The sequence below is a fragment of the Podarcis melisellensis genome (assembly GCF_964234715.1).
Source record: "Podarcis melisellensis genome assembly, chromosome: 17".
In the NCBI taxonomy this organism is placed as follows: Eukaryota; Metazoa; Chordata; class Lepidosauria; order Squamata; family Lacertidae; genus Podarcis; species Podarcis melisellensis.
In genome coordinates, this window is record NC_138534.1 from 21,057,715 (window position 1) to 21,073,059 (window position 15,345).

The following is a 15,345-nucleotide window of genomic DNA, read 5'->3' on the forward strand; positions in this document are numbered from 1 at the left end:
GGCAGGAAATTACACCACAGCACCATGACTAGTTTTTTTAAAAAGTATAGCAATGCGGTTTGGTGAAGGGACACATACAATTCAAAACAGAATGCTGTTTTATTCAAGTATTGTCGAAAACAAAAACAAAATATTATGGGAAAAGCATTTTGTTGCGACAATAATTTAACTAAACATTTGCGAAGGAGAAAATTGATGTTGCTTTAAAATGGCAAGCAGCATCAGAGGCTTGGGGACTTTTGGTTCATATGCAGAAAATTTGTGTTGCCATGGTAAAGATTTATCTGTTGTTGTTTTTTTGAAGCAGATTGTATGCCCCTTACCTTTCACAGTTATCTGTGCTATTGCTTCTATAACACCAAGAGTAGACATAGCAACACAAGTGTAATTTGCAGATTGCCTGACGTCATTTAGCTCCAGGACATTCCTTCCTATTGGCATGTCATCTTCCGGGGTAAGATCTTCTGCTCCCAGCATCCATTTCACATATGGCATTGGAGACCCCACAGCAACACAGGTGATGTTAACACTCCCTCCAGGCATAATTTCATGGTTGGTGGGTGGGATCGAAAACCTTGGTGGGACCCGACGAACTGGAATAAAACACACATAAAGCTAATAACCCATACAAAAATGGAGAACATAGATCTTGCACACAAGAATACATGCATTTGTAGATACACTTTCAACGATTAATTGCTACTTTTATTTGCCGAAAATAAAATATAGACCAGACAGGTATATTGTCTGTACATATTTGTTTACATTTATTCATCAATATCTTTAACCACATTCATACAAAGCTTCCCCCCCCCACCCCAGACCTAGTAGGGCCTCACAATTAACTAACTATATACTAACAATACACCAAACACCATGCAAAAGATACACACACATACACACACATATATATGCATGCATATTCTGTATGCATATGTATACATATATATGCACAGAAGAAAACTGGAGAGTCGACAGCATGCTTGAGTTGAGTATCAAAACCAACTTCAACGCTGCACACTTCCAGCTGATGTGAAGAAATGTGCTGCAACACATTGTCACATCACAGCCCTGAGACACATCACCTACGGTACACGGAAAAATGCAATTCTGATTTGCTGTCAGACTCAAAAAGTGGATGCAGCCTCAAGACCTCACACTAACACTGAAACAGACATGGGATATATATAGATATATATATAGTCACAGGAGAAGAAACAAGGCAAAGCCAGTATGAGTACTGGTTTTGGTCATGCAGGCAAGCAAATGACAAGAGTCTATAGGGAATCATGCTTAGGGAGGAATGATAGGAGAGAGAGAAACTGTATAGGGAAACAAAAACAATTAAAAGGAAAGGGAAAGGAAACATATTGGGATAGAGAATAGGTTTTTTTAAAAAAATGTGAAGGCAAGATAGTTTAAAAGAAACAGGGATATTAAGAGGGTAGGACAGAGAATAGGAGGATATTTGTTTAAGCTTGGGATTATTATGAAGCAAGTATACGGTGGCAGGGAAGGAGAAGAACATTAAAACATTCCGGGTTCCATGGCGTTCACACAGAGGGGGAAGCAAAATAAGCTGCTAGGATTAATAATACTACTAAAAGCAGCTCTACGTGTACAAAATGAGGGACAGTGATATCTAAACTATTTAGCAGCAGGGCATTGCATTAACAGAGTAGTTAATATTTAAGAAAACACAACACTGAGAAAATTACCAGGCAATAACAGATCAGTGTTCCTGCTTCAAATATTTTCTGTGTGCATGTGTGTGCATGTGTAGCGCAAGAGGCAACAGAGGCCTGTGCTTTCATTGCACACAATACGTTGTGCTTTACGGGGGCCTTCAAAACAAGGATGTCTTTGATTCAGCGAAATAAACAAACCGATTCATAAATAAATGGCTACGGTCCCGGCCAGAGAACGTTAGTCATAATCACATCCCATTGAAATCAATGGGAGGTAGGTTAGTGGTCATTAAATCCATCCACTGAAGTTAATGGCAGGGGGTGGGGAATGGTTTAGCGTTATACGCCGACAAGTGTGATTTAAGAGCGGCGAACTTTTGCTGGATTAAGGGGCTACGAATACAAAGCAATCATTTCATTACCCTTTGCAGTGAATCGAGATAAATTTCTAGAGATTCGATAGGGGCTTACGGTGATGGCCTCGTGAGTGAATGGGACTGGCATAGGGAGGACAAAGAGCGAAACATGCCTTCAGCAGCCAATCAACCGAGGTCACGCAAAGCAAGTGAGGGGCAATGCAGAATTTGTAGTACTGAAAGAAAACGGAAAACGGAAAAAGAAAAAAAAAACTTAGGAGAAATATTAGTCTTCATGCTTGGGCTGCTTAAAGGAGCATCTGCTGGAACTCATTCCCGTATCAGCAGGCATTAACAACGGAAATCAAAGGGAAATAAAATTGAAGAAGGAAAAGAAGATAAAAAGAAGCAGAAGCAGGAACACTGACCAGATTGACAACTCCTTGAAGTCTTAAGCGTGTTACTGGCTTGTCATGCACCCAGCCTCTCTCCCTCTGTCTACATGCACAACGATACCAGCACACATTAGAAGCCATGACCGGGGCATTCTCTGCTTAAACATAACATCAACTTAAAAATAAAAAGGCCACAATGCAGCTACATTCATTTCATTTGTATTCTTTGTTATTGGTTTAATTAATAGTTTTGTAAGGTGGGTAAAAAAGTAAAAAACACACCAACCTTCTCGCAGCTCTGAGGGATGTAGGGGGTTTGATGCAGAACACAATGAAATGAGGAAAGGAGAAAAACAAGGGAAACACAGAGAGAGTAAAAAGGCCATATCAAGGCTTTCAACTGCTACTTGAACAACTTTTACTTGTTCTAATCAAACCTTACTACCTCAGCTCTGACCGTAAGCAATTTCTCGCAGCTATCGCGGTATTAGGAACTAGCATCATTTGAGTGGGGAAAGGGGAACTCCTTCAAGTCGTAACGGCACACATGCCTCATGCAAGAAACACTACTTTGAAAGGAAAAGGACCAGATAGCTTCCTAAGGAGGCCAAAATAACCTCCGAACCCTTTCTAGTCAGAAAGCTAAATCATAAATATATATTATCAAAGTTTTGTACAGCGTTCCCCACACCAAAGTAATGAGCTAACAGCTGTATGAACTGAAATCTTCCCTCATCTTTTTTCCCTCTCCTTCTCATTCCAAACCACCCTTTATTTTTGCAGGGAGATGGGATTATTTGTATAAATTATATAGAAAGGGGTGCTCTCATTTCAGAGCCAGACCCTAGAAACTGTGCCAGAAAGAAGCCACTTTAAATATATAAAACTAAGAGCTTCCATAGGTTTAAAAAGCAATCATGCCTGTTAGAATGTACTTTTTATGAATTTATCCTCCCAACTCATATCTATCAAAAAAGACAAATCTGTCTGCACCCCTCCCCCTTTTGAAAAATACAAAGAACAGCCAGTTCATTACAGCAGTGCCAGGGATTACGTATTACTGATAAAACTTCAATTTAAGAGTATGTATGTATATATATATATTTATAGCTCTACGAAACTAAGCTTAAAGAAACAGAGAAGGCAGGCCACACCACTGTCCTCTTCGGCGAGAATTTCCAAGCTAAGAACTTTTCCTTTTCAGCTCAGAAGCAGAGGTCATGTGGGTACAACATACCTCAGCACCCCGAGTTTCAATTAGAGCTAAATTAGTTGCACAGCAAGCAATCGCATTAGGAATTATAAACCAAAGAAAGGAGAAGAGGAAAACCCAAAAATAAATGCAACGCTCAGGTCAATAGTCAATGCAGGAAAAAGTAGAAGTCAAGATGTAAAAACGGAAGCATACTTACAAACCTTAAGTCCACAGGGGTGGATTGGACTCAAAGGTGCCTTTATTCATATTCCTCCCCTTGTCAAATTCATACTCTAAGCCTTTTTTTCCCCAATGTTTATTTTCCTTTTCCCCCACCCCACCCCTTTGCCCAGATACTTTTGCTTATTACTGTAGTTATGGCATAGATCCCGAGAGTAACTTAATGCCCCTTGCGCCTGACTGAAGGGTAGATACCCGGGTTTATCATTCCTACCTCTGACATATAGATTGGCAGGGGCAGAATACCGTGTCCCTGCACTGTTGGTTGCAACACACTCATATTTGCCTTGGTCAGATTCTTCGCTCAGTTCGATTTGGAGGGCACCTGTAAGGATATAAAATACATTGCCAAAGAGACTGTCAATGAAGGGTTTTTCAGCTCCCAACGACACACCGCTTAATAATAATGAAAAGCCCTGTATGCGGAGGTCCACTCAACGTCGGTTCATTTTCTCGCTACAGTGGCACAGACAAAAAAAATAAATTATGATGTGATGAAAAAAACAAAGAGATTATTTTTTTCACACCATCAATGCTAGCACAGGAAAACAATCTGCATTTGGCAAACATATTTTCTAGCACAATATACTGTTTTCTCCTAGACTATTAAAATGAAGATGGGTGAGACTGCTTCAAGGAAATATGGCTTTAAAACAAAGCATAGGATATTAGGTCATAGGGTTGTCACTGTTTAGCTGATTAGATTATTTTTTATTTATTTATTTGCGCAGCAAAAGTAATAATACAAAAGGTGGCACTCGGCAAAAAGAAGAAAAAAGAAGAAGAAAAAAGGGAGAAGATGGGTTTCAAGAAAGTCTTCCGCTGAAGAAGGCCAAAAATGTGCAGCGAGTACAAAAAAAGGGGCTGCTTAAAGTGAAAAAAGAAACAAATTAGTCATTTATAGTAATCAAAATATTCCTTTAAAGAAACAAAACTCCCTTAAAGACATGCAGATTGGTAAGAAAAAGAAAGACATTTCGCCACAACTTACAATCGTTTTAGTGCATTTGCTGAAAAACAAGAGCAGTTGAATTAGGAGGCAAAAAAAATGTTAAAAAGCAGGGGCCAAGCCAACAAGGAAGAAGCAACCAATCACTGCTGGGGACCATCGGGATGTCAGCCCTAAGACACCCATCAAAATCCACGGCTGGGATTAGCAGTGTGGTGTCACAAAACCCAAGAAAAAAAACAAAACAAGAATTACAAAAGACATGAGCAGTTGTTTTTTTTAATATAAAATGATTAAAAACCAGCAATACCACATTTTATCACCAAGAATACTGAGTCATCAACCTTTCCATTTCCAAAGCCTGAAGATCAGAAGGATCCAAAAATCCAGAGATGGGTAAATCCAAGAAGAAAAAATATATATATAGTTGCTGTAATTTATTAGGGAGAAGAATGTGGTGGGTTTTTTTCTTGTTGTTTTACTTTACTTTATTAAAGTTAAAAGAAAAATATATAATTGAACAAAAATAAAAAATAAAATAAACCCCCTTGAAAGACAAAGTTAAAAAGTAGATATTCCATGTTGTCGTCTGCATGTCTGCAACTGTTCTCCAGACCATCTTGGCTTGGTCCAAAACAAGAACAGCTAAGGAAGAAAAAAAATGATCTTTTTTTTTTTGCTCCAGTTGGACCAAAAAAAAAGAAAGAAAAAAAGGGGAAAAAAAGAGAAAAGAAAAAAGGTAGAAAAAGAAGAAGAAAAAAAGGAATAGAGGGACAAATGGTACGCTGTGACTGGGTTGTGTGGCCTGAAGACCTGGATATGCTTTCTTTGAAGCATATCACAAAGTAACGAATCTTTTTTGAAAGAAAAAGAAGAAAAGAATGAATGAATGAATGAATAAACACAACTTTTTTTTCTTTTCAATGAAAAGTGAAAAGGATGGTGGTGAAAAAAACAAAACCACAAGATGGAAGTCACTGATCAAAACTCAATAGGAAGAAATAAAGATGAAGGACATTTCTGTAATGCATTTGTTTGTTTTTTTAAAAAATGGATATTATGGAAGGTATGAAAGGACAGAAAGAATAAGATCATTCTGTGAACGTTAGTTCAGCACTCTTACCTCTTATTGGTGTACCACCTGGGTGGATAATATGAATGCAAATAAGATTAGAAAGAAGAAGCATTAGTACGAGAAGAAAGAGGCTAGGGCTTTGGAAGAAGAATCAAATTAGAGTTACAGAATTAAATAAGGTCTTAAAAGAAACTTGAATTTCTATACTGTAAAAACAGGAATATATACTTTTAGGTACAATTCTTAGATTATAAAAAACAAAATAGCAGTGTACCAAATTGGGCAAAGGCCATTATTTTCAGGGGGGAAGGGGCAAGGCAGATCATTCTTACAAGAGCTTAGGTGTTTGGTTATATAGGGTTAAAATATATATATTGCATAGGCCTGAAATCCTAAAAGAAAACCTTTACAACACTATATTTAATACATAGTTTAGGAAGAGATACTGGATAACTATTAAAGTGAGAAATATATATATATAGTATATGAAGATATATATATATATATAATAGAGAGAAATAGAGAGAGAGAAAGAGGCTATCTGGAAATAAATACTGATTATGTTGGACTCACTTGTCATATACTGCACTACAGCTAAGTGATACTTGTGTATTGTTCCTTCTAACTTGAGAGTTACTAGGACTGATACGACAACATTTCTGTGAAGGGTTGTGTGTGTGCCGCTACAAAGGTCCGGTGGCTACACTGTCTGTTAGTAAAATGCATGCCATGCATTTTAAGAGTAATCATCATCATCATTATAATAATACCATAATCATAGTATTCTGCATATGAAAATTAGTGGGGGGGTGAAGTGCGCTTCAGAACTAAGCACTTACCAATAGATTCTGGAGATTAAAATACGGAGAGAAGAAAGACAGCATAAAAATATTATTATATTCCTTATAATTTGGTACAAAAGTTTTCAAGTTAAAGCTTTATATACTAAATCATCTACGTCACAACTGAAAATTGACTTCTAGTTTTACATTAACAGAAGCTTAATCTACACAGTTCTGCTGACAACAAGCATTAGCAGTTGGTTAACAAGACTGGCTTAACATCACAGGACAGGTCAAAAAGGCTGAAAGTTCTGGGAAGATATATGGCTAGACAACTTGATTCCGCAAGAAGATCACTATCACAGCCGAAGTAGACTGCTAATTATATATCCCACCCTTTTGTAGTATATTAATATGGGAATAAGATTTACATTTAGTAAATGATTTAGAGTTATCTTATTATGAAGCTGCAAAGACCATAAGGTGGAGTTGAAAGGAGTCATTGGAGAAAGAGCAGCGAAAGCCGGGCTCTACTTCAAATGCAGGCTTCTGTAGATCTGGACACGCTAATATTGACAAAGCTTTGGGTTTATGCACACTACTGTGGCTAAATGCACCAGAAAATAAATCTCAGCCAGTAAAAATCTCTCCCTTCACAGGCTAACCCATTGATTTGAGATTATTATTCTTGGTTGGCTTGCTTGCTTTGGGGTCAGGGAGGATGTTAAGATAGTGCACATGAGAAAAGTAGAGTGAGCCATGTACTAGTGAGAGAAACGGAAGATGTGTCCAAACTGTCTAATCTTTGGTGGATTCAAAACGTTGAAAAGAACTCACAAAACACCATTGTTATAGAATATTTTAATTGTCAAATAAAGAAAAATAGATTGGGTTTGATGGATATAACCATTGGTACTCCTTGCATATTCTGAAGTCCAATGTTGAAATAACTTTTTTAAATAAAATAATAATAATATAGATAGGGATAGAGAGAATGGATCTGTCAAATACTGCCAAAAACGCAGTAAATAAACTGAAAATATCAAAACTACAGTCACAGCAAGTGAGCGTTGTGGAGTAAACAGATGCTGCAAAACACACAAACAAATAGACTCTGGAAACAGGCTATGACGATAACACAGACATGGACAACACGCTCGACAACATAAAAAAGAAGAAGAGAAGAAGAAATCATAACCTATAAAATAAAATAAAAATAATTAAAAAGGAACGTAAAATAAGAGAGAGTATAATTTTGGGCATTAGTGCAAACAGTAACAAGACCTTACCTGATCGTAATTGTTTGATACGTCCATTGTTGTTGCTCGTGTCCACGGGTAAAAAATCTTTGAACCAAGTTATTTCAGGATCAGGATTCCCACTGGCTGCACATAACATGGTGGCCGTTCTAGTGCGTTCAACCACCTTTAATTGCGGGCCCATATCAATGGTGGGGAAACCACGAGGAATTTGATCCTCTGAAAAAGAGATAAACATCAGGTTTATAAAACATTTCCTATCACAGCTACATTTGCACATCCTCTAAATGTGTGTTCCAAACACACTGGGTTGCATCCATTGTCGTCACACAGCCATGAGTTAAGGCTTCCATCAGTGAAAAGGAGTTAGAAAGTTTTTTTGGTTTTGTGTGTCTGTGTGTGTGTGTTGCAATTTCTCCTCCTCCTCCTCCCTGCACTCTAATCCTCTGAATCTGGAGCCTTTCTAGATCAGATGAGGCAAAGGAGGGAGTTGGGTATCACTAAAAGATACGAAAAGATACTGACAAAAAGCTTCCAACTACATTGGTACCTTGGTTGTCCATCAACTTGGCTCCCAAACAAATTGGCTCCCGAACGCCGCAAACCCAGAAGTGAGTGTTTCTGTTTGTGAACGTTTTTTGGAAGCTGAACATCCGACACGGCTTCTGATTGAGTGCAGGAAGCTCCTGCAGCCAATCGGAAGCCACACCTTGGTTTTCGAATGGACTCCCGGAATGGATTAAGTTTGACAACCAAGGTATCACTGTATTGAGCAACACTGTTTAATACAACTAATTTTGTCTACGGTTAGAGAAAACGATTTCATCCTGGCGTGTGATCGCCAAGCATAGTTTAAGCAAACCACGTCTTCCCAAGCTGGGATCTTTTGGAAGAGTCAGGATTGCTGACCCAGAGGTACAAATTCAAATCTCACTCAGGTGCATGGAAGCCTCTCTTAGGTGGCTATTTAGATCCATATCTGATTAAACAGGTATGATCAGAATAAGCATAGATCCATAACAAAAATGTCCAGACATGTATGGTGTTTGGGGGGGGGGGGTTTACTGCTTATTGTTATGAGGGGGAAAAAACTTCTCCTTTTCCCTTATGGGGTACCCAAGGGTCCATATAGAGTCCTTTTGTAGGTTCCCTATTGGTAGGAGAAAATAACAGAGACCAACCAGAGAATATTGAGAAGCAAAGCAGCTAGTAAGCCTGATCTTTATTAGAGCTGTTGCAACAGGGTGCCCCCCTTACACGCAGGAGAGAGGAGGAGGACCCAGAGCCATGTGTGCAAGCCCTTATATAGACATTTTAAATTGCTCGCCCTGGAGTCCAAAACCACCCCCAGAAACATCATACATACCATACATCACAGAAGGTGTGTAGCCTAAGACCACCCCCAGATACATCATACCTACATCACAGAAAAGGCGGTCTACAACAGAATACTGAGTGTGTTGTTTATCTCCTGTCTGGCAAATTACCTGATTGCATTATCTGGGTTTTGGCCACTCTTTTGTTATTATAACTACTTAATTCCTGACTCTAGGTCACAGGCTCACACCCTGTTCATATCTTGAATGTGCCCTTAAGACAGGATTTGTGAGGATGGGATTTGTGAGGAAAGAGACAATGGGGAGGTTTCCCACTTTGACCTAGCAGAGAAATATTTGAGGTGAATTTGTTCAGGACCTTTTCTGTGGGATTACAGACATGTGGTCTATGTATACAGTTATGAACATTTATATATATAACGTTAAAATTCTTATAACATTATAAAGGCTTCATTGATTATTTTTTTAAAGCAGTACAGCCATTTCTTATTTTGCTTCAAGACAACCCACCAGGAGAAAGCAAAAAGGACCAATAACTGCCTTATAATGCATCCTTTGTTATTAAACATCTTGCTTGGCTGGTATTGACATGCAATTCTTTAAGGAATAAAAATAATTGACTACAAATTGTCCAATGTCAAACACATTACTTGCTTTGCCATGAAATGGTGTGATCTTTTCACAAAGTTGCAGCAAAGCTTTCGGAGGCATCTGAAAAACTTGGAGGGATATCCTTGGATACTTGACAAATCTCTGCATTCCCTGGTGACTTCTTCCTCTCCAAGGCTATTTAATCACTGACAATGTGAATGCACATAAATATTGCTACCGGAGAGTGGTAGTCACTAATCTTCTGCAAGTGTGAATGTCTTTTTATCTCTGCCAATAAGCAGGAAGTGTTAAAGGCTGACAATGTTAGGCCATTTGCTATAGGCTCTTACCAAAGAAACCTACATTAGATAACAAATTATAAGATGTGAAGCCTTTACCTTGGGAATTGCTGATAAGGTTTGACTTGTGCCATGCTGAAGTACTACTCTAATGCATTTGCATGACCTTTCCATTTCCTTCTTGGCTCACAAAGAACACTCTAGAGGGCCCTTTCTCATATAAACAAGCACACAACAAAGATAATCTATCTTGCATACTAATAGGGTGGAGTAAGCAAAGAGCTTCTCTCTCTTATTTTTAATAAGGGTAATTAAATTCTATCCATTCCTCTTATGCACAGAACCTCTCCAAATACACGCTCGTCATTAAATTTTCATGAGAAACATCACAATGTAACAGATTCAAATAGTCAGAGCTGTTATACTTTGACAGTTGTGGCTTATTTCCAATCTGGCTGTCAGGTATTTGGCAATAAAACCCAGTATTCAACATAAAACGGACTGGGGAAAATAATGGAATTTGTAATTGGAATGCTTATCTCAGTGGGTGTAGTTTATAAGACGTTAATTGCTTTCTGTTCTACTTTAAATTTATTAGTTATTTCTACAAAACCTGTCTTTCCAGTTTGATGGCACCATGTTTGACAGATCATCAAACAAGATGAACAATCACATCAATCAGCAATTATACTACAGCCACATATAGTTTTTTGGGGTTGGGTGAGGGGAATAGCTAGTAATCAATACATTTTAAATTTTAAACATTAACATGAAGTGAAGAGAAAAAACATTTTGTCTTCTTCACTTGTTTGTACATTACTGTCATCATTAGGATTTTAACTACAATGTCCACCACTTTTCATTTTAATGTTGTCATGCTGAATTAGCTAGTAATTCATCAACAATTTAAATCAGACCTGACCTTCCCAGAGCCATATGACAGTGTCATTTTTACAGGCCATTAAAGGGCAGATTACTGTGCTCAGGGAGCAATATGAGTAATGTACGTATTTGTTTATGGTGGCAGCTACAAGAAATTTGGAAACATGACATATTCTTAGCATTTGCAAGGTGTCTTGCTAGTAAATATGTTCTGCTACTAAATTTCTAATTCAGTTCCAGGGATGTATCCGTAGCAGTCCATCAAGCTGAAGAGTTCCGAGGATGAATTTTGAACCAGATTAAGAATCTTTAAGGGAAAACACCACAACACTGTCTTGCATGGGGTTCAGCTGTGTTTATATTATGTTTTCAGAAGGTGTGCTCCACAGTTTTTTAACAGACTTATCTCTTATCCAAACACAAGAAATTAGTACCCAAACCTCGCTATACACATCACAGATTCAAATATCCAAACAGCTGGACCTGTGTGTAGTACTGTAAACAGATAAGAAGCCTTAAACAAATCTTACTTTTTTGTGTTTTGCTGGTCTACCGCAACTGTTTCACCAGAAACCATGGTGGAAGGGAGGAAGGGGAAGAGCTCAGACCCGCTAAGAGAGAATTTCTTACTTCCTTGTTTGCCTTTTGCAAGGTTTTACAGGCTTTCCCTGGGGTTTTCCAGGTTGCCTGCTCACTTTGGGGTCAACATTCCATGGTTGGGAATGCATTAGAAATTTTCCCATAGGAAACCAGTCACCAACTCTTTAAGCCATGGGCAGGCAAACTAAGGCCTGGGGGCCAGATTCGGCCCAATTGCCTTCTAAATCCGGCCCGCAGATGGTCTGGGAATCGGTGTGTTTTTACATGAGTAGAATGTGTCCTTTTATTTAAAATGTATCTCTGGGTTATTTATGGGGCATAGGAATTCATTCATATATATTTTTCAGAATATAGTCCAGCCCCACAAGGTCTGAGGGACAGTGGACCGGCCCCCTGCTGAAAAAGTTTGCTGACCCCTGAATGTTTGCACAACAAATGGTTTTCTGGGAATGTATTGTGTTCAGATAGCAAGACCTGCATGCACTGACAATGCTATGCAGAAATCATTTACTTGGTGCATTTGTAATTTACAGAACCTTATCTGCCTTCACAATCTAATTTGCAGCTTTAGTCAATAAATGCACAGACTAGATTCTCCCAATCTACACAAAAACAAATATTGAACAAGGCAGTGATTCAGTCCCCACCGATTCTTTATAAAGGTTGAAACTCACTGCAAATTTTGAATGCATAAAAGGTCTGCTCAGATTATCCAGAAGGTAAATGTTCTTCAGGTATGTGACCACGTATTTGAGCTTTTCGAACTCTGCTACTTCCCAGTTTTTCTCCTTCCTTCAGTTTGGGCAGAAAAATTGGAAGATGTAGCTTTTTTTAAAAAAAGTGTTGACATGCAAAAGGCTCACTAAAACTTCTGGTTTTCACACTTCCAGGTACCCAAAGGGAAACTCACACAGCAGTTATGCAATCGGTCTCCATACCCTGTAAGTACATTACACATTGTTGCTGAGATTGCGTTCCCTCTGAAGAATGAGATACAGATGTTGGAGGTACTGTACTCCTGGATACATTTTTGACTCTAGAGGCCCAAATATCCAGAGGTTAGAAGTATATTCTACCAGCTTTATCTGTTTCACCAGCTGCATTGATTACTGGACATTAGCAACCACAAGACTGGATTACAGTGGTACCTCAGGTTACATACGCTTCAGGTTACATACGCTTCAGGTTACAGTCTCCGCTAACCCAGAAATAGTGCTTCAGGTTAAGAACTTTGCTTCAGGATGAGAACAGAAATCGTGCTCCTGCGGCACGGCGGCAGTAGGAGGCCCCATTAGCTAAAGTGGTGCTTCAGGTTAAGAACAGTTTCAGGTTAAGAACAGGCCTCCGGAACGAATTAAGTACTTAAGCTGAGGTACCACTGTGCTGCAATGTGTTCTGTGAGGGGAAGGATCATTTGATATCCATGTCAATCCAAGCTTTCACTGTTATTGGCCCAGTCTTGAAGACTGCTCTTCCAATAGAAAATCAGCAGGCATCTCCAGCACTGATTTTTAAATTTTGCTGAAATCTTTTCTATGGTGCCAGTCTTATGTGCACAATTAAAGAAGCAATTCTGTTACAATTACCCAGTTATCTTTGCTATTGCTTTTTTTTGTAGGATATATAGATAGAAAGATAGATATCATACAATGCTTCTGTGTTTTTTTATGAAATTGTAGTATTTAAGTATTTTTATGAATCAAAGAAATTACGTATCATTCCAACCACTTTACTAAAATGCACTGCGAAAACATGAGGAGACAATGAAGCTACCCATATATACTACTAAAAGAAATTGCCATCCATCTATCACACACTATTGTTATACTCTAGACAGCAATCTGGCTCTGACCCTTGTTGCAAACTCCCACTTGAGGCTCTCACCAAAGGGGGGGGGGAATCAAACTGTGCCCCAACTCACTAGTACCTCCTTCCCTCTCAACCAGTAGTGGCCTCAGATGTTCTAATCCACATAACCCACACTCCACAAAGAAATAATAAAGCAATGATTGCCGCAATCGCAAAGGTAGAACACAAAAGGACAACCACCTCTTTGGGTAACTTTAGGGTAGCACATCTCAGTAATGATGGCTTTGTGGGCTTTCTGTCCAAATGTCAATTAACAATTATATCTAGTCTACCAGCTCCATCTGGTACGCAGGATGAGATCCTAGCTGCCTGCAGATTGTCTCACCAGAGTGGTACTTTGAGTGTAATACTTTTAATCATTTCCCTCCAAGGAGTTCAATACAGAGGACTCTGAACCCACAGAACCACAGAATTACAGGTCATCTAGTCAAATTCCCTGAAATGCAGGAATCACAGCTAAAATATCCATGATAGATGGGCACCCAACATCTGCTTAGAAACCTCAAAGGAAGGAGAGTTCACCACTTTCTGAGGGAGTCCGTTCCACTTTTGAACAGCTCTACTATCAGATAGTTGTTCCTAATGTTTAGTAAGAATCTCCTTTCTTGTATCTTGAATCCATTGGTCCAGGTCCTACCCTCTGGAGCAGCAGAAAACGATCTTAGCTCCATCTTCTGTGTTACAGCCCTTGGACAATGACTATACAGATCCTCTCAGTCTCCTATCAACCCTGTTAGGCTGAGAACCTCACTGCTAGGTGAGAATTTGAGGCTGGGTGTCCCACAAGTCCTAGTCCAAGTTTCTAACCACTTACAGAACTCTGGGTGTCACTACACTGAATGCATGGATGTCTTTTTGTTGATATGGAAGAATGGGTAGAAAAAACAAGATAAAAGAAAAGTGATTAGGAGTACCTAAAATGAAAGTTAAAATGTGTTTGAGGTAGCTTCTCTAATTTGAATGATACTAGTACCTCTAGTTTGCATGTTATTACCCATTCTACTTCTGCTCACATTCATGGAAACGGTTTCTGCATAAAGTGCTGTAGCCAGCAATTAAGAGCCTTTGTTTGCATTAGCTTTTGTTTGCACCAGTGTCCTTCTGCAAGTTTTGAATTAAAGTAACAAATGATTAAGGCAGTCATTTGTGATAAAATACAAACAGAAGACAGAGCACAAAGCATGTTCTAGTCCGGGTGGGGAAAGCAACAATTTTGCTTCTTCTAGCAATTGATATTAGGATTATTATTTTTCTGCTCTGATGTCTCACATACAAAGCAGTACCTGAAATAAATATTGGGCTGAAGGAGGATTTTAAGGTTGAATATGGATACAGGGCCGTCTCACCCATAGGGGCTAGGGGTGCGGGTCACGTGGGTCCTGGGCTCTCAGGGGCGCCAGGCCAAGAGTCTGGGGCTGAGCATTGGAGTCCATGGAAGAGCTCGCCAGTCGGTCAAAGTGCCACAGTGGGCTCTTCTGCTGTGGGCGGCTCTGTGCCGCAAGTTCAGGGGTGACCAAGCCAGCGAGACACAGGCTGCTGGCTGGTTCCTTCCTAGTGCGCACCTGGGACTGGGCAACGGGGTGTGTGTGTGTGTGCACGCCGGGCAGATCTTTGCACCCCGGTGCCACATATGCTTAAGATAGCCCTGTATGGATATTGGCTGTCAGATTCCTCCAAGAAAACCTGAATATCTGTCCTTCACAATCAAGGCACTAAACTTGAGGGCACTAAAATGTGCTACCCAGGGCTATTTTTTTCCAGAAGAAAGAGGTGCCAGAACACCTCCCCCATTCCCTTAATGGCAATGGTGCCCACCTGAGAGGTTAGA

The 15,345-nt window shown here is 39.3% G+C and overlaps 1 protein-coding gene across 28 annotated transcripts in view; it reads right to left on the bottom strand.

Annotated features, from left to right (window-relative positions):
- Positions 1 to 15,345, bottom strand: part of PTPRD (protein tyrosine phosphatase receptor type D) — a 1,158,377-nt gene that overhangs the window by 155,938 nt on the left and 987,094 nt on the right. For 13 of the 28 annotated variants that reach the window (XM_081893652.1, XM_081893642.1, XM_081893655.1 and 10 more), the window contains 5 exons: positions 7,970 to 8,158; positions 5,947 to 5,964; positions 4,089 to 4,199; positions 2,726 to 2,737; positions 324 to 593 (listed from right to left, as the gene is read on the bottom strand). In XM_081893652.1, coding sequence (XP_081749778.1) covers positions 324 to 593; positions 2,726 to 2,737; positions 4,089 to 4,199; positions 5,947 to 5,964; positions 7,970 to 8,158 — 600 coding nt within the window. The remainder of the gene's footprint in view (positions 1 to 323; positions 594 to 2,725; positions 2,738 to 4,088; positions 4,200 to 5,946; positions 5,965 to 7,969; positions 8,159 to 15,345) is intronic. The other 15 variants (XM_081893656.1, XM_081893640.1, XM_081893637.1 and 12 more) reach the window with 3 other exon arrangements.